This window comes from Leucoraja erinacea, unplaced genomic scaffold (assembly GCF_028641065.1).
Source record: "Leucoraja erinacea ecotype New England unplaced genomic scaffold, Leri_hhj_1 Leri_139S, whole genome shotgun sequence".
Lineage (NCBI taxonomy): Eukaryota > Metazoa > Chordata > Chondrichthyes > Rajiformes > Rajidae > Leucoraja > Leucoraja erinaceus.
In genome coordinates, this window is record NW_026575671.1 from 232,383 (window position 1) to 251,783 (window position 19,401).

General features: G+C 52.9%; 1 protein-coding gene across 1 annotated transcript; it reads left to right on the forward strand.

Annotated features, from left to right (window-relative positions):
• On the forward strand, positions 1 to 18,337 carry LOC129715785 (28S ribosomal protein S29, mitochondrial-like). Its single transcript, XM_055665636.1, has 12 exons — positions 1 to 127; positions 1,463 to 1,509; positions 2,266 to 2,385; positions 3,624 to 3,725; positions 6,412 to 6,520; positions 7,484 to 7,576; positions 8,913 to 9,043; positions 10,220 to 10,300; positions 11,637 to 11,795; positions 16,293 to 16,382; positions 16,561 to 16,678; positions 17,908 to 18,337. The coding sequence occupies exons 2-12, from the start codon at positions 1,465 to 1,467 to the stop codon at positions 18,264 to 18,266; spliced, it is 1,407 nt and encodes a 468-aa protein (XP_055521611.1). The 5' UTR covers positions 1 to 127; positions 1,463 to 1,464; the 3' UTR covers positions 18,267 to 18,337.
• Positions 18,338 to 19,401: the final 1,064 nt, after the last annotated feature.

Sequence of the window (19,401 nt, forward strand, 5' to 3'; positions counted from 1 at the left end):
GCGGGGCTGAACTGCTGACCTCCTGACCGGAAGTCCTTTGACAGAGCGGGCAAGATGGCGGCGCCCATGGCGAGGGCTGCGTGAGGGAGGCCCGGGGACAATTGTCAATCGTCGCCGCCGACAGAGGGTGAGGGTCTGGGGGGGGGAAGGGGGGGGGGGGGGGGGGGAGAGAGAGAGGGGGGGGGAGAGAGAGAGAGGGGGGAGAGGGAGAGAGAGAGAGAGATATCCCCTCCCCCCCTCCCCCCTCTTGCGTTTATAGCCGTCTCCATCACCGACCTTGACGTGAATGGAGATCAGGTCTGGGCCCGAGGGGAGAGAGAGAGGGGGGGAGGGGGAGAGAGAGAGAGAGGGGGGTGAGAGGGAGAGAGAGAGAGTGCTGTTCAGGTGAGTGTGTCCTGAGAGAGAGAGATAGAGAGAAGGGGGGAGAGAGAGCTGGGAGAGGGAGAGAGGGGGAGAGAAGGGGGGGAGTGAGGGGGGAGAAGGGGGGGGGGGTGAAGGAGGGGGGGGGGGAGAGAGAGAGGGAGAGTGAGATATAGATATAGATTCCCCCACTAACTTGCGTTTATAGCCGTCTCCATCACCGTCCTGACGTGAACAGGTCCCGAGGAAGGGGGAGAAAGAAAGAGAGGGGGAAGAGGGGGGGGAAGAGATGGGGGGGGGAGAGAGAAGAGGGGGGGAAGAGAGAGGGAGAGAGAGTAAGAGAGATATCCCCCCCCTAACTGCATTTATAACCGTCTCCATCACCCTTGACGTGAACTGGTGAAGAGGGGTTGAAGAGGGAGGGGGGGGGAGAGACAAGAGACAAGAATGCATTTCGTTGTCTCTGTACTGTACACTGACAATGACAATTAAAATTGAATCTGAATCTGAAGAGAGAGGGGGGGGGGAGAGAGAGAAGAGGGGGGGGGGGAAGAGGGGAGAGAGAGAGAAGAGAAGACGGGGGGAGAGAGAGAGAGAAGAGGGGAGAGAGAGAAGACAAGAGGGGAGAGAAGGGGAGGGAGAGAGAGAATCGTATTGTTATTGTATCCCTTCGTATTCAAGTTGTCCCCAGCCAACAAAGGACCATTGTGGGCTCTACCTGTCCGGAGCCATCAATGCAGACTCTGCTTTAGACCTCAGAGGCCGGTTCTCTGGATACTTGCAAGAGAGAGCTAGATAGGGCTCTTAAAGATAGCGGAGTCAGGGGATATGGGGAGAAGGCAGGAACGGGGTACTGATTGGGGATGATCGGCCATGATCACATTGAATGGCGGTGCTGGCCTACTCCTGCACCTATTGTCTATTGACTATACCTCCAGTGTCCCCCTCTCTGGCTCTCAGTCTGATGAAGGGTTTCGACCCAAAACATCATCTATTCCTTTTCCCTGGATATGTCGTCTAAAGTAAAGTCTAAAGGATGCTCAGCCATTTTGTGCACGACCCACAATAAATGATAACGGATTCCCTTCCACTTTCCTCTCAGGGATGCAGGGGAGGAGCCTGCCTGCGATTGCCAGACTCTGCCGACTGGTGAGTGTTGCACGTTATATGACAACACCATTCTGCCTGTATTTCCCTCTCGCCTCCCGTCCATCTCCCCTCCTTTCCGACCCTGTGTGACGCATCAAGCTCAACTTGGATTGGGAACAGCTCTGCCCAAGACCGCCAGAAATGACAGACAGTTGTAGACAGTTGTACCCAGTCTTCCCACCATCGACTCCATCTTCATTTCACACTGCCTCGGAAAAGCAGACGACATAACTCAAAGACTTGTCCTTGTCCCTGCCCCACCCCGGGCATTACGGGAGGTCATGGTGGCGCAGCGGCAGAGTTGGAGCTGCGCTGGAGACCAGGGCTCGATCCCGACTGCGGGCGCTGTCTGTATGGAGTTTGCACGTTCTCCCCGAGATCTTCGGTTTCCTCCCACACTCCAAAGTTCTGGACTCCCCCAACATCGGGAACATGATTCCTGCCTCTAGCGTGTCCAAACCCTTAACAATCTTATATGTTTCAATAAGAGTCCCTCTCCTTCTAAACTCCAGCGTGTACAAGCCCAGCCGCTCCATTCTCTCAGAATATGACAGTCCCGCCATCCCGGGAATTAACCTTGTAAACCTACGCTGGGCTCCCTCGATAGCAAGAATGTCCTTCCTCAAATTAGGGGACCAAAGCTGTACTCCAGCAAGTTGTGACTGTATCATCAGTAGGCATTGCATGTCCAACATGTCCTGATTGCGACTAATTCTGCCACAAAACCCACTGCTGTTTGTCTACATTCCCCCTCAGGCTAATCATGGCCGTACCTTCCACTGCGGCCGCGCGGCGCGGGAGTCGTGCTCCGCTCCGCAGACGGACACAGAGGCCAGGAAACCGCTGCCCGTGTTCCGGACCGACCAGTCGGATCCCGTAAGTGCCCTCGCTGTGGTCGTCTCGCGCTGGCGGCGAAGCCTGAATCCGAAGAAGCGACCCGACCCGGAACGTCATTTCCATTTCCGTGCTCGCCCCACTGAGATCCGTGGCGCAGCAGTAGAGTTGCTGTCGCGGGGAGAGCGTGCAAACTCCGTGCAGGCAGCACCCGTAGTCAGGATGGAACCTTGGTCTCTGGCGCTGCGTTTTTGCTGAAAGACACCGACTCTACCGCTGCACCATCTTGACCGCCCGGACGTCATGGGGATCGCTGGGTCAGCACGGGGATCGGCGGGCCGAAGGGCCTGTTTCCGTGCTGCGCCTCCAAACTAAAGTGCAGGGGCACACACATACACTCACTCACACACACTCACTCACTGACACACACTCACTGACACACACTCACACACACACACACGCTCACACGCTCACACTCACACACACACTCACACACACACACTCACACACACACACTGACACACACACACACACACACACACACACACACTGACACACACACACACTCACACACACTGACACACACTGACACACACACACACACACACACACACACTGACACACACTCACTGACACACACTCACACACACACACTGACACACACTCACTGACACACTCACTGACACACACTCACTGACACGCACTCACTGACACACACTCACTGACACACACTCACTGACACACGCACACTGACACACACTCACTGACACTCACACTCACTGACACACACACTCACACTCACTGACACACACACTCACTGACACACACTCACTGACACACACTCACACTCACTGACACACACACACACTGACACACACTCACACACACACACACTGACACACACTCACACACACACACACTGACACACACTCACTGACACACATACACACACACTCGCACACACACACTCACTGACACACACTCACTGACACACACTCACTGACACACACACTGACACACACTCACACACACACACACTCACACACACACACTCACACACACACACACACACACACACACACACACTGACACACACACTCACACACACACTCACACACACTCACACACACACACACACACACACTCACACTCTCCCACACACACTCACACACACACACACGCTCACACACACGCACACACTCAAACACACACACACACACACACACGCACACACACACACACACGGTGAGTGAGCGGGCTTTGTGCTCTGTTCTTTGCAGGGGCTACACACGGACCGCCACGCTGGGCTCCACTACAACATCCCCCCCGAGGACCTGAAGACCACCTTCCCTCACGGACTCACTCGACGCTTCCAGAGACAGGTAGCAATGAGAAAGATGCGGGGGGTTGTGCTGGAGCTGTACAAAGTGCAGCCAAGACCATATGAAACGTACAAGACCTACCTGCCCGCTGATTGTTGCAACTGTGCCAACATAGAAACATAGACAATAGGTGCAGGAGAAGGCCATTCGACCCTTCCAGCCAGCACCACCATTCATTGCGATCGTCCCCAAACAATAACCCGTGCCTGCCTTCTCCCCATATCCCTCGACTCCACCAGCCCCTAGAGCTCTATCTAACTCTCTCTTAAATCCATCCAGTGACTTGGCCTCCACTGTGCCCTCTGTGGCAGGGAATTCCACAAATTCACAACTCTCTGGGTGAAAAAGTTTTTTCTCACCTCAGTCTTAAATGGCCTCCCCTTTATTCTAAGACTGTGTGTGTGGCCCCTGGTTCTGGACTCGCCCAACATTGGGAACATTTTTCCTGCATCTAGCTTGTCCAGTCCTTTTGTAATTTTATATGTTTCTATAAGATCCCCCCCTCCCCCCTCATCCTTCTAAACTCCATTGAATACAAGCCTAGTCTTTTCAATCTTTCCTCGTATGACAGCCCCCGGCCCCCTCCCGTGGTTTGGATAGTTATATAGAGTGGTAACGACCCCTTCGGCCCAACATCCCCATGCTGACCAACAGGCCCCATCTACACTAGTCCCACAGGCCTAACGTTGGCCCGCTGAGTTACCCCAGCAACTTTTTCTCCATACCTCCTCTATAGCCTGTGGCAAACAATTCCACAGATTCACCGCCTTAAAGAAATTCCTCCTCATCTTCCTAAAGGAACGTCCTTTAATTCTGAGGCTGTGCCCTCTGGACCTAGACTCCAGACTCTCCCACTAGTGGAAACATCCTCTCCACATCCACTCTATCCAGGCCTTTCACTATCCTGTAAGTTTGAATGAGGTTCCCCCCCACTCATTCTTCTAAACTCCAGCAAGTACAGGCCCAGCGCCGACAAACGCTCATCGTACGTTAACCCACTCGTTCACAGATGTGGCCGTTGTGGCTAAAGGGATCAGGGGGTATGGAGAGAAGGCAGGTACAGATTCAGATTCAATTTTAATTGTCATTGTCAGTGTACAGTACAGAGACAACAAAATGCATTTAGCATCTCCCTTGAAGAGCGACATAGCAAATGATTTGAATAAATAATAATAAGTGTCCGGGGGAGGGTGGTGATTGGCAGTCACCGAGGTACGTTGTTGAGTAGAGTGACAGCCGCCGGGAAGAAGCTGTTCCTCGACCTGCTGGTTCGGCAACGGAGAGACCTGTAGCGTCTCCCGGATGGTAGGAGGGTAAACAGTCCATGGTTGGGGTGAGAGCAGTCCTTGGCGATGCTGAGCGCCCTCCGCAGACAACGCTTATACAACAGGATACTGAGTTGGATGATCGGCCTTGATCATATTGAATGGTGGTGCAGGCTCGAAGGGCCGAATGGCCTCTACTCCTGCACCTATTTTCTATGTTTCTATTCCTGGGATCGTTCTTGTAAACCTCCTCTGGACCCTCTCCAGAGCCGGCACATCCTTCCTCAGATACGGGGCCCAAAACTGCTCACAATGCTTCAAATGCGGCCTGCCCAGCGCCTTATAGAGCCTCTGCATTACATCCCTGTGTTTGTATACAAACCCTCTTGAAATAAATGCTCGCATTGAGTTTGCCTTCTTCTCTACCGATCCGATTAAATTGCAGATTACATTTTTGGGAATCCCGCACTGCCAAATCCCTTTGCCCCTCCGATTTCTGAATTCTCTCCCCATTTAATAACCGTGCATAGTTCCTTGAACGTGGAATCTCATGTAGATAGGGTGGTAAAGAAAGCTTTTGGTGTGCTGGCCTTTATAAATCAGAGCATTGAGTATAGAAGCTGGGATGTAATGTTAAAATTGTACAAGGCATTGGTGAGACCAAATCTGGAGTATGGTGTACAATTTTGGTCGCCCAATTATAGGAAGGATGTCAGCAAAATAGAGAGAGTACAGAGGAGATTTACTAGAATGTTGCCTGGGTTTCAACAACTAAGTTACAGAGAAAGGTTGAACAAGTTAGGTCTTATTCTCTGGAGCGCAGAAAGTTAAGGGGGGACTTGATAGAGGTCTTTAAAATGATGAGAGGGATAGACAGAGTTGATGTGGACAAACTTTTCCATTTGAGAATAGGGAAGATTCAAACAAGAGGACATAACTTCAGAATTAAGGGACAGAAGTTTAGGGGTAACATGAGGGGGAACTTCTTTACTCAGAGAGTGGTAGCGGTGTGGAATGAGCTTCCAGTGGAAGTGGTGGAGGCAGATTCGTTGGTATCATTTAAAAATAAATTGGATAGGCATAGGGATGAGAAGGGAATGGAGGGTTATGGTATGAGTGCAGGCAGGTGGGACTAAGGGAAAAAAAAGTTGTTCGGCACGGACTTGTAGGGCCGAGATGGCCTGTTTCCGTGCTGTAATTGTTATATGGTTATTTAGACCATCATCTATATCTTTCGTATCCCTGTCCCCTGACTCTCAGTCTGAGGAAGGGTCTCTGCGGCTGAGTGACTCCAGCTTTGGGGCTAGGGTTCGGGTTGGAATATTCTGCAGCCAGCGTGCAAATGGTCGCCATCTTGGAAGCGAAACACTGCTCGTTAATTCTTCTTGCCAACCTTTCTCCTGTGTCCGGCAACGTTCCAGATCAAGACCTTCGGGGAGGCGTGTGTCATGGTTCGGGAGCCCAGCTTGGAGTTGGTCAGTTATTTGAAGGTGGCCAATTATTCCCACCCTGTTGTTCGTTACGTCATCTGTATCCTTGTCACTGCGATCTTAAAATCTAGCGGGTATGTTACAATACTTACCTTCAGCGGCGCTGAATTTCAGGTCATCCAAGTAAGATTGTTTCATATTTGTTTCACAATGCTTCAATCTATAATAACTGAAAATTTCATTCAGTTCTCTTAATTTTTAAGAAAGTTATGGGCTTTTGACTGTCCTCGATCACAGCTTTTGTGTTAAGTCAATGGAAAAGCAATAGGGAACAAGATGCTAATTTCCGAGTATGAAAATGGCCATAACTTTTTTAATACTGAAGATATGAAAGTGGATTAGGTGTCAAATTAAAGTTCTTTTTATGCTTTATCTGATGGGATAAATTGCAGACTTGATTTTTTTAAATCTCAAAAGTTTGTAACATTGTTAAGTCTAGTTTAGCTTTAGAGGTACTGGCCCTCGCAGTGTGTGTGTGTGTGTAGGGTAGTGTTAGTGCGCGGGGATCGCTGGCCGGCGGGGACTCGATGGGCCGAAGGAAAGATCCTACAGTGAGCAAGATCGACCAAGACGTGGTACGGTCATGGGCAGATTCGTGGGGTAATTTTCGGCCCCATTCCCGTAACCGGCTTCCGTCTCCGCACCAAAGATCCCGTCGATCTCCGCAAAGATCTTAGTGCGGAGACGGAAGCCGGTTACGGAAATCTTCTCATTTTCAGAATTAAAATTTATTAACACAAACTGTTCCCCCGCAACGTTGATTACACTGCGGGTCGGGTTACTAAAATGGCCGACGTTCCGCTCCGTTGCGTACTACACGTCAGCCCCATTGCGTTTGGCAGGAGTGGTCTATCTTGCTCCGCTATAGGATCTTTGGGCCGAAGGGCATTTTTTCTGCACTGTGTCTCTAAACCAACGTTAAAAAGACCTGGCCTCCACCGCCGTCCGTGGCAATGAGTTCCTCTGGTAACCGCCATCTTCTCCTTGACACCGGCTTCCGCAGATGGTGAGAAGGGCAGTGGGAAGACGCTGACTCTGTGCCACGTTGTCCATTATTGTGCCCGCAGGGCATGGTTAATCCTCCACGTACCTGACGGTGAGTATATACTCTCCCCCCCACACCACACACACACACCAACACAGCACCCACACCACACACCACACACCCCCAACCCCCACCACTCCCCCTCCACGCACAAACCCACGCCACGTGGGAGGGGGACACGGAGAGGGGGGAAGGGGGGGGGGTGAGGAAAGCAGGACTAGGTGGGGGGGGTGGGGGTGGGTCGGATGCGGATGGGGAGAGGAGGCGGAAATGGGTCACAGTTTAAGGATAAGAGGGAAATCTTTTGGGACCGAGATGAGGAAAACATTTTTTTCACACACAGAGAGTGGTGAATCTGTGGAATCCTCTGCCACAGAAGGTAGTTGAGGCCACACACAGTTCATTGGCTAGATTTAAGAGGGAGTTAGATGTGGCCCTTGAGGCTAAAGGGATCAGGGGGTATGGAGAGAAGGCAGGTACGGGATACTGAGTTGGATGATCAGCCGTGATCATATGGAATGGCGGTGCAGGCTCGAAGGGCCGAATGGCCTCTACTCCTGCACATATTTCTATGTTTCTATGTAATAGAGTGGGGGGGGGGGTGGGGGCAGGCAGGGGGGGGGGGGGGGGAGATGGGCTGGGAAGTGGGGGAGGGGGGATGGATGATGAAGGGGGTGAGCGGGGAGTAGGAAGCCCTTGTGTAATGGGTGGGTGGGTGGGGGGTGGGTGCTGGGTGGGTGGGTGGGTGGGCGGGTGCTGGGTGGATGGGTGGTGCTGGGTGTGGGTGGGTGGGGTGGGGTGGGTGCTGGGTGGGTGGGTGGGCGGGGTGCTGGGTGGTGCTGGGTGGGTGGGTGCTGGGCTAGAATTTAGAAGATTGACGGGGGATCTTATAGAAACGTATAAAATTCTTAGGGGGTTGGACAGGCTAGATGCAGGAAGATTGTTCCCGATGTTGGGGAAGTCCAGGACAAGGGGTCACAGTTTAAGGATAAGGGGGAAATCTTTTAGGACTGAGATGAGAAAAACATTTTTCACACAGAGAGTGGTGAATCTCTGGAACTCTCTGCCACAGAAGGTAGTTGAGGCCACACAGTTCATTGGCTATATTTAAGAGGGAGTTAGATGTGGCCCTTGTGGCTAAAGGGATCAGGGGGTATGGAGAGAAGGCAGGTACGGGATACTGAGTTGGATGAACAGCCATGATCATATTGAATGGCGGTGCAGGCTCGAAGGGGCCGAATGGCCTATTGTCTATGTTTTATACAAACTACCCGTCCCGCTGAGTTGCTGCAGTATTTTGTGTCTTGTTTGGGTGCTGGGTGGGTGGGTGCTGGGCAGATGGGCACTGTGTGAACCATCCACCTTGTCGTGCCTTGCCCCCCTGCAGCCTACCTATGGGTGAAACACTGCTCCGAGCTGCTGCCGTCCACATACAACCCCGCTCGCCTGGACCAGCCCCTCCAGGCATCCACCTGGCTCAAAAACCTCCGCATCACCAACGAACCGTACCTAGCTCAGGTGAGCGGCACACAGCGACGTGGGAGGGGGGGGGGGTAACACAGTCGGGAACCTCCAGGGATATCTGTGCCAAGCAGTGGCCATCCCCCAACATGGGACTCACACTCTCCCCGTGGAATCCCCTTGCGCGGATTTTTCCCGGCCACTTGCCGGCTCTCATCAATAGTCGCTGAATATCTCCAGCATGTTGGAAACCCAGCGGTGACCAGAAAAGGGTACAACTCTTTGGGCGACTACACACAGGAGTCACCCACCCCTCATCCTCCTGCGCTCCATGGAATACAGACCCAGCCTGCTCAACCTCTCCCTGTAGCTCACACACTCTAGTCCCGGCAACATATAACCATATAACAATTACAGCGCGGAAATAGGCCATCTCGGCCCTACAAGTCCGTGCCGAACAACTTTTTTTCCCTTAGTCCCATTTCCCTTAGTACAATTTTAACATTACATCGCAGCTTCTATACTCAATGCTCTGATTTATAAAGGCCAGCACACCAAATGCTTTCTTTACCACCCTATCTATATGAGATTCCACCTTCAAGGAACTATGCACGTTTATACCCAGATCCCTCTGTTCAACTGTATTCTTCAATTCCCTACCATTTACCATTTAACATCCTCGGAAATAGAAACAATAGGTGCAGGAGTAGAGGCCATTCGGCCCTTTGAGCCAGCACCAGCACCGCCATTCATTGTGATCATGGCTGATCGTCCCCAATCAATAACCCGTGCCTGCCTTCTCCCCATATCTCGTGACTCCACCAGCCCCTAGTGCTCTATCTAACTCTCTCTTAAATCCATCCAGTGACTTGGCCTCCACTGTGCCCTCTGTGGCAGGGAATTCCACAAATTCACAACTCTCTGGGTGAAAAAGTTTTTTTTCTCACCTCAGTCTTAAATGGCCTCCCCTTTATTCTAAGACTGTGTGTGTGTGGCCCCTGGTTCTGGACTGGCCCAGCCCAACATTGGGAACATTTTTCCTGCATCTAGCTTAGTCCACAGTCCTTTTATAATTTTGTACGTTTCTGTAAGATCTTTTCTGAACCCTTTCGAGCTTGACGACATCTTTCCCGCGGTGTAAATGTGATGTCCTCTCTTGTGGCGTTGTACACTCTGAGGGTTTAGCGGCCACACTTAGAGCTCTCTCTCTCTGTCTGTTTGTGTTGGCCGCAGCTGAAAACACAGCAGAGGTACGTGTGGACCAAGAGGGAGTCCACTGACGAAGGGAGACCCCTGGGTGAACTGGTCGACCAGGTGAGTGAACATCCTCCCACTACCTCAGACTTCCAGAAGGCTTTCGACAAGGTCCCACATAAGAGATTAGTATACAAACTTAAAGCACACGGTATTGGGGGTTCAGTATTGATGTGGATAGGGAACTGGCTGGCAGACAGGAAGCAAAGAATAGGAGTAAACGGGTTCTTTTCAGAAAGGCAGGCAGTGACTAGTGGGGTACCACAAGGCTGGGACCCCAGCTATTCACAATATACTGTATATTAATGATTTTGACAGGGGAATTGAATGCAACATCTCCAAGTTTGCGGATGACATGAAGCTGGGGGGCAGTGTTAGCTGTGAGGAGGCTGCAAGGTGACTTGGATAGGCTGGGTGAGTGGGCAAATGCATGGCAGATGCAGTATAATGTGGATAAATGTGGGGTTATCCACTTTGGTGGCAAAAACAGGAAAGTAGACTATTATCTAAATGGTGGCCGATTAGGAAAAGGGGAGATGCAACGAGACCTGGGTGTCATGGTACACCAGTCATTGAAAGTAGGCATGCAGGTGCAGCAGGCAGTGAAGAAAGCCAATGGTATGTTAGCATTCATAGCAAAATGATTTGAGTATAGGAGCAGGCAGGTTCTACTGCAGTTGTACAGGGTCTTGGTGAGACCACACCTGGAGTATTGCGTACAGTTTTGGTCTCCTAATCTGAGGAAGGACATCCTTGCCATAGAGGGAGTACAGAGAAGGTTCACCAGACTGATTCCTGGGATGTCAGGACTTTCACATGAAGAAAGACTGGATAGACTCGGCTTGTACTCGCTAGAATTTAGAAGATTGAGGGGGGATCTTATAGAAACTTACAAAATTCTTAGGGGGTTGGACAGGCTAGATGCAGGAAGATTGTTCCCGATGTTGGGGAAGTCCAGGACAAGGGGCCACACACACAGTTTAAGGATAAGGGGGAAATCTTTTAGGACTGAGATGAGAAAAACATTTTTTTTCACACACACACAGAGTGGTGAATCTGTGGAATTCTCTGCCACAGAAGATAGTTGAGGCCACACAGTTCATTGGCTATATTTAAGAGGGAGTTAGATGTGGCCCTTGTGGCTAAAGGGATCAGGGGGTATGGAGAGAAGGCAGGGATGGGATACTGAGTTGGATGATCAGCCATGATCATATTGAATGGCGGTGCTGGCTCGAAGGGGCCGAATGGCCTATTGTCTATGTTTTATACAAACTACCCTTCCCGCTGAGTTGCTGCAATATTTTGTGTCTTGTTTGGGGAGGGAGGGGTGGGGGCCGAGTCTGACATGAGCCTGGGCCCATATTTACCCCCCTCCCCCCCCTCTCTCTCCCTACAGGGCATCGCGCGGGTGAAGAGTGCCAGTGATGTAGTGGGCGCGCTGTTCAAGGAGCTGAAGGCGCAGTGTCGACCAGACACCTACCGCCTCCTGGTGGCTGTCGACGGTGTCAACGCGCTCTGGGGGCCCACCACCATGAAGAGGGAGGACAAGAGTGAGGTACTGGAAGCTCCTCCTCCCACCAAACACCCCCCCCCCCCCCCCACCGCAAGGTAGTTGAGGCCAGTTCATTGGCTATTGAGGGGGGGATCTTAGAAACATAGAAATTAGGTGCAGGAGTAGGCCATTCGGCCCTTCGATCTTATAGAAACTTATAGAAGGTTCACCAGACTGATTCCTGGGATGGCAGGACTTTCATATGAAGAAAGATTGGATAGACTCGGCTTGTACTCGCTAGAATTTAGAAGATTGAGTGAGACCACACCTGGAGTATTGCGTACAGTTTTGGTCTCCTAATCTGAGGAAAGACATTCTTGCCATAGAGGGAGTACAGAGAAGGTTCACCAGACTGATTCCTGGGATGTCAGGACTTTCATGTGAAGAAAGACTGGATAGACTCGGCTTGTACTCGCTAGAATTTAGAAGATTGAGGAGGGGGGATCTTATAGAAACTTACAAAATTCTTAAGGGTTTGGACAGGCTAGATGCAGGAAGATTGTTCCTGATGTTGGGGAAGTCCAGGACAAGGGGCCACACACACACAGTTTAAGGATAAGGGGGAAATCTTTTAGGACCGAGATGAGAAAACATTTTTTTCATGCAGAGTGGTGAATCTGTGGAACTCTCTGCCACGGAAGGTAGTTGAGGCCACACAGTTCATTGGCTATATTTAAGAGGGAGTTAGATGTGGCCCTTGTGGCTAAAGGGATGGAGAGAAGGCAGGGATGGGGTGCTGAGTTGGATGATCAGCCATGATCATATCGAATGGCGGTGCTGGATCGAAGGGCCGAATGGCCTCTACTCCTGCACCTATTGTCTATGTTTCTATGCAAGCCCATTGAGGAATGAAGTTTTCATTCGGAGAGTTGTGGAGTTGGGGCTACAGGCCCTTAGAGTAAAACCCAGTAACACCTGCAGTCACAGGCATGGTGGAAGGAATAAAAGTTGTAAGCAATGGGGGAAAGTTGATTTCCACAAACTTGAGTTTCAGAAACTCAGTCCTTACACCTCCTCTGTCCTTGTAGCTCACTATATTACCTTAATATATTCTCATTGCAATATCCACAAAATACTTTATTCTGCCCTGTACAAACCCCTGACCTCTCCTAGTCAGTGAGTTGGGCCGAATGGCCTGTTTCCATGCTGTGCGGGAGTGTATCGGTTGATGAGCGGTGGAAGACCCAATTAAGGACTGGGCTTGTATTGTAAAGGGGCTTCATGATCTAATTCACCACCTCTGCCGAGTTTGCCCTTGCTGCATGGTCGTCACGAGGTGGTAGCAGGCCGTGATGCCAGCCGTAGGTACTCGAGGCATCAAGTAGGTCGGGGCGTTTTGTTACAACACGATGAAAAATGTCCTCGTGTTAAAAAGATCGTGAATTAGTTCGTGAAAGTGGGACAGGCCCTTTAGATAGAGCTCTATGGGCGAGTGGAATCAGGGATGTGGGAGAAAGGCAGCGAAGGATGCCAGGTGTGCTTTTAATAGACCCCCCCCCCCCCCCCCCCCCGGAAGGGGCGTTACCTTCATGACAGTGATTGACAGGATCTCAAAATTCTTTAAACACTAATAACTCTTTCATTTTTCATCGATGGGAAAAATCCTCAGGGCCTGATCACTGGAAAGGGGACTGTGAGTAGGTGCGTAACCAGGGGCCACACACACGCACACGCACACGCGCACACACACTACACACACACGCACACGCGCACACACGACACACACACACCCACACCACACACACCACACACACCACCCACACACACAGTTTAAGAATAAGGGTCAGCCATTTAGAGCGGGAGACGAGGAACCACTTTTCCTCACAGAGAGAGTTGTGAGTCTGTGGAATTCTCTGCCTCAGAGGGCGGTGGAGGCCGGTTCTCTTGAGAGAATTCTTTCAAGAGAGAGCTAGATAGGGCTCTTAAAGATAGCGAGAGAGAGTCAGTGGATATGGGGAGTAGGCAGGAACGGGATACTGTCTGGGGATGATCAGCCGTGATCACATTGAGTGGCGCTTGTGGCTCGAATGGCCGAATGGCCTCATACCCTGCACCTGTTGTCTATTGTCCTGAATCTGGAGGTGTGTGTGCGTTTGTTCGTTTTCACACTTCTGTACCTCTCGCCCGATGGGAGAGGGGAGAAGAGGGAGTGGCCGGGGGTGAGACTGGTCCGCGATGATGCTGCTGGCCTTGCAGAGTTTTAAACCGTCTCCCCAGCTGGGAGGGTAGATGGGATGGGGGAGTGGGAGTTGAGAAGGGGGGGTGAGGGGGGGAGGTGAAGGGGGGGGGGGGGGTGGGGGGGGGGTTGGGGGGCTGGTGGGGTTGGTGTGGGTGTTGTGGGGGGGGGATACAGGACTGCCACCGGCCTATTGTTACTTGTTGTCCTATTTTTACTCGTTGTGGCTCCATCCGAGCTCCACCCCGCTGCTCCAACACCCCTGCGTGCCTGCTGCTTCGGACCGGGTAAGAGAACTGGGGGGCTGATGTTTGTGTTGATGGGATCACCAGTGGACAATAGGCCCGCAGGAAGTAGAGGCTCCGGTTTCGGGGGCTCCACCGCCCTCCCGGAGGCAGAGAATTCCACCCGACTCCCACTCTCTCTCTGTGAGGAAAGTGTTCCTTTCCTCGTCTCCGTTTTAAATGTTCAGTACCCCTTATTCTTAAACCTGTGTGTGTGTGTGTGTGTGTGTGTGTGTGTGTGTGTGTTGTGGTGTTTGTGTGTTTGTGTGTGTGTGTGTGTTGTGTGTAACGCCGTGTGTGTGTGTGTCCATGTCCCTATGTTGTGTGTGTGTGTGTCCTGACTGGTTAGGCCACCTACTCACAGTCCCCATCCGGTGATCATAGGCCCCGATAGGATTTTTCCCCCCGATGGGAAAATAAAAGAGTTATTATTGTTTGTGAAAGAATCTTGAGATCCTCCGTCAATCACCGCTTATGGAAGGTAACGTCGCCCACCCCCTTCCGGGGGGGGGGAGGCGGGACTAATCTAACAGCCTGGACCGTGGCTCAGATGTGATTATTAGTCTATGGTCAATCACAACACGCCACACACGTCCCTCCACACCCACCACACACACAACACCCCACCCCCATACACCCCACACAACACACACCACCACACACACACACACACCCCCACACACACATACACCCCACACACACACACACACACACACCCCCACACACACCCCCCACACACACACACACACACACACACACACGCCCCCCACACACACACACGCACCCCCCACACACACACCCCACACCCACACCCCACACACACACCCCACACACACACCCCACACACACACACCACACCCACACACCCCACACACACATACACCCCACACACCCATACACCCCACACACACACACACACCCATACACACACACACACACACACACACCCACCCACACACCCACACACACACCCCACACACACACACCACACACACACCCCACACACACCCACTCACACCCACATACACACACCCACACACATATTCTCACACACACACACACACACACATACACACACATACACCCCCACACACACCACACACACACACACACACACCCACACACACACACACACACACACACACACACACACACACACACACACACACACCCCCACACACACACACACACACACACACACACACACACACACACACACACACACCCATCCACACACACACACACACAACGACACACACACACACACACACCCACACACACAACACAGCTCACACACACACACACACCCCGCACACACACACATACCACACACACACACACCCACACACACACACCCACCCCACACACCCCCACACACACACACCCACACACACCACACAGCACACACCACACACACACACACATGAACCGTCACACACCCAAACACACACACACCCCCACACACACACACACACATACACACACACACACCCCACACCACCCCACACACACCCCACCCCCCACCCACACACACACACCCCCACACACACACACCCCACACACACACAACACACACACACACACCCACCCCCACACACCCACACCCCAACACACACCACACACACCACCCCACACAACACCCACACAACACACACACACCACACACACACAACACACCCACCACACACACCACACACACACCCCACACCTCAACACACCCCCACACACACACACCCCACACACACACCACCACCACACACCACACACCCCCACACACCACAAACACACACACACACCACCCCACACACACACACACCCACACACACTCACACACCCACACACACACACACACCCCACACACACACACCCCCACACACACCCCCACACACACACATACACACACACACACCCACGGGAGGTCTGGTCCAACTCAAGCCGTTCCCCCAGCGTAAGATTCCAGCACTTCCCTCGACCTCACTCAGCAGTGACCCCCACCCCGTGTGATGATGCCCTCTCCTCTTCCCCCCCCTCTGCCTGCAGGCGGGTGGAGCTGTGGTCGCCACCTTGACCCAGACGGGAGCGCTGGGATCGACCGGCCTGTCTCACCATCCACACCAGCTGCTGCGCAAGGTGAGGGGGTCCCACAGCTGCAATGCCGGGGGGTGGGGGGGGAAGGTCTCTGTATAACACCAGGGGGGAACGGGTCAGTGTGTAACACTGGGGTACAGTATAACACTGGGCTGGTCGGAGCAGGACAGTTCATTGATGTATTGTGTTGAGCGACTGTTGCTATCGCATCTCCCCACAGGAAGGATTCGATCACCTCGACCCCTTTGTTCCAGTTCAAGTGGAGAATTACACCCAGAAGGAGTTTGAGAGCTGCTACCAGTATTACATCGACCGCAAGTGGCTTCAGCACGACAAAGGTAACGTCTGTCCATCACACGTGTGTGTGTGTGTGTTTATGTGTGTGTGTGTGTGTGTTTATGTGTGTGTGTGTGTGTGTCTGTGTGTGTGTGTGTGTCTGTGTGTGTGTTTATGTGTGTGTGTGTGTGTGTTTGTGTGTGTGTGCCTGTGTGTGTGTGTGTGTGTGTATGTGTGTGTGTGTGTGTTTATGTGTGTGTGTGTGTGTTTATGTGTGTGTGTGTGTGTGTTTATGTGTGTGTGTGTGTGTGTTTATGTGTGTATGTGTGTGTGTGTGTGTGTGTTTGTTTGTGTGTGTATGTATGTGTGTGTGTGTCTGGATGTGTGAGTGCATGTGTGTGTATCCCCATCTTCACTCTCCCCTCCTCCTCTCTCTCTTCCCCCCTCGCACTCTCTCCCTCCCCTCCTCTCTCGCTTCTCCCCCCCTTGCCTCTCTCTCTCTCCCCCCTCTTCTCCTCTCCCCCCCCATCTCCTCTCTCTCCCCCCCTCGCTCTCTCTCGCCCCCCTCTCTCTCTCCTCTCCCCCCCCCTCTCTCCCCCCCCCCTCTCTCTCTCCTCCTCTTTGCCCTCCTCTCCCTCTCCTCTCCCCCCCCTCCCCTCTCTCCCGCCCCCCCCCCGCTCTCTCTCTCTCCCCCCTCTCATCTTGCCCACCCCCCGTCCCTCCTCTCCCCCCTCCTCCCCTCCCCTCTCTCTCCCCCCCCCTCTCTCCCTCTCTCTCCCACCCTCTCTCCTCTCCCCCCTCTCTCCCCCCTCTCCCTCTCCTCTTGCCCTCTCCCCCCCCCCTCCCTCCTCTCCCCCTCCTCTCCTCCCCCGATCGCTCTCTCTCCCCCACCCTCCTCTCCCCCCCCCTCCTCCCCTCGCCCTCTCGTCTCTCCCCCCCTCCCTCTCTTGCCCCCCCCCTCTCTCCTCTCTCTCCCCCCTCCCTCTCCTCTCCCTCTCTTGCCCCCCCCTCCTTCTCTCTCTTCTTTCCCCTCGCTCTCTTCCCCCCTCCCTCTCTCCCTCCCCCCTCTCCTCTCTTGCCCCCCCCCCCTCCACTCTCTCTCATTGCCCCCCCCCCGCTCTCGACCCCCCCCCCCGCGCCCTCTCTTCCCCCCCCTCTAGTTCTCTCTTGCCCCCCCCAACCCTCTCCCCCATCCCCCCCCCCCTCTTCCCCTCCCTCTCACTCACACTCTCGCTCTCTCCCCCCCCCCTCTCTCTCACCTCACTCACTCACACTCTCTCTCTCCCCTCAGCTCTCACGGAGGAGGGGAAGCAGGAGCTGATGTTCCTCAGCAACTCCAACCCAGGGACCTTCGACAGACTGTGCGGCCCCCCTCTGAGCACTGGAGCCTTTTGTCCCCCCCCCCCCCCCCCCCCCCCTCATCTGGAGGAAGGACATTGGAAGAAAGTCTCCCCCTCTCCTCCTTGTTCCCAGCTCCACCACATTCTAATCCAGCATCTTGCTGCAGAACCATCCGGTGGCAAATCTGGGATTCAGCTCTTCCGAGCTCAGCCTCCACTCCCCCCAGCTGCTCCTGGTTTTCCTGGAGGCCGGATTGATTCTGGGAAAACTCTGCACCAAGTTGAACAGAACAACTGTCGAGAACATTGATTTAATTTGGGAAACCGTTGAACTGATGATTTAGCCTGAAACTTGCGGTATTACATACGTCCAACATTCTTTGACTGCCTGTGCTCTCATTCTGTTTTTTTTTACTGAAATCTGTGGGATAGTTTCGAGATACAGCGCGGAAACAAACAGGCCCTTCGGCCCCACCGAGTCCGTGCTGCGTTTCGTTGTCTCTGTACTGTACACTGACAATGACAATTAAAATTGAATCTGAATCTGACCAGCGATAGGGACAATTTACACTTATTGTACCAAAGCCAATTAACCTAGAAACCTGCGGGTCCTGGAGCGCGGGAGGAAACCGGAGCACCCGGGGGAAACGTGCAAACTCCGTATAGACAGCACCCGTGGTCAGGATGGAACCCAGGTCTCCGGCGCTGTGAGCCAGCAATTGGAGAATGATTATAAGAGAGTGTGATGTTTAAGAAAGATCAACGCTAGACGCAAATGCTGGAGAAACTCAGCGGGTGAGGCAGCATCTATGGAGCGAAGGTCGAGACCCGAAACGTCACCTATTCCTTCACTCCATAGATGCTGCCTCACCTGCTGAGTTTCTCCAGCGTTTTTTCTCTATGTAACAGTGTAGTTATCCGTGCGGTCTCCTCACCACCTATCCATTCAATTCTGATCCCATGCGATCTCACATTCTGGAGCAGCCCACCTTAATCAAAGGCCTCGCTGAAGTCCACCTTCACGTCGACATTGAAGATAGACACAAAATGCTGGAGTAACTCAGCGGGACAGGCAGCGTCTCTGGAGAGAAGGAGCGGGTGGAGAGCCTTCTTCAGACTGGTGTCAACCAGAAACGTCACCCATTCCTTCTCTCCACAGATGCTGCCTGACCCGCTGAGTTACTCCAGCACTCTGTGAAACGTCACCTATCCATGTTCTCCACAGATGCTGCCTGACCCGCTGAGTTACTCCCGCACTCTGTGAAACGTCACCTATCCATGTTCTCTGCAGATGCTGCCCGACCCGCTGAGTTACTCCAGCACTCTGTGAAACGTCACCTATCCATGTTCTCCACAGATGCTGCCTGACCCGCTGAGTTACTCCAGCACTCTGTGAAACGTCACCTATCCATGTTCTCCACACAGATGCTGCCTGACCCGCTGAG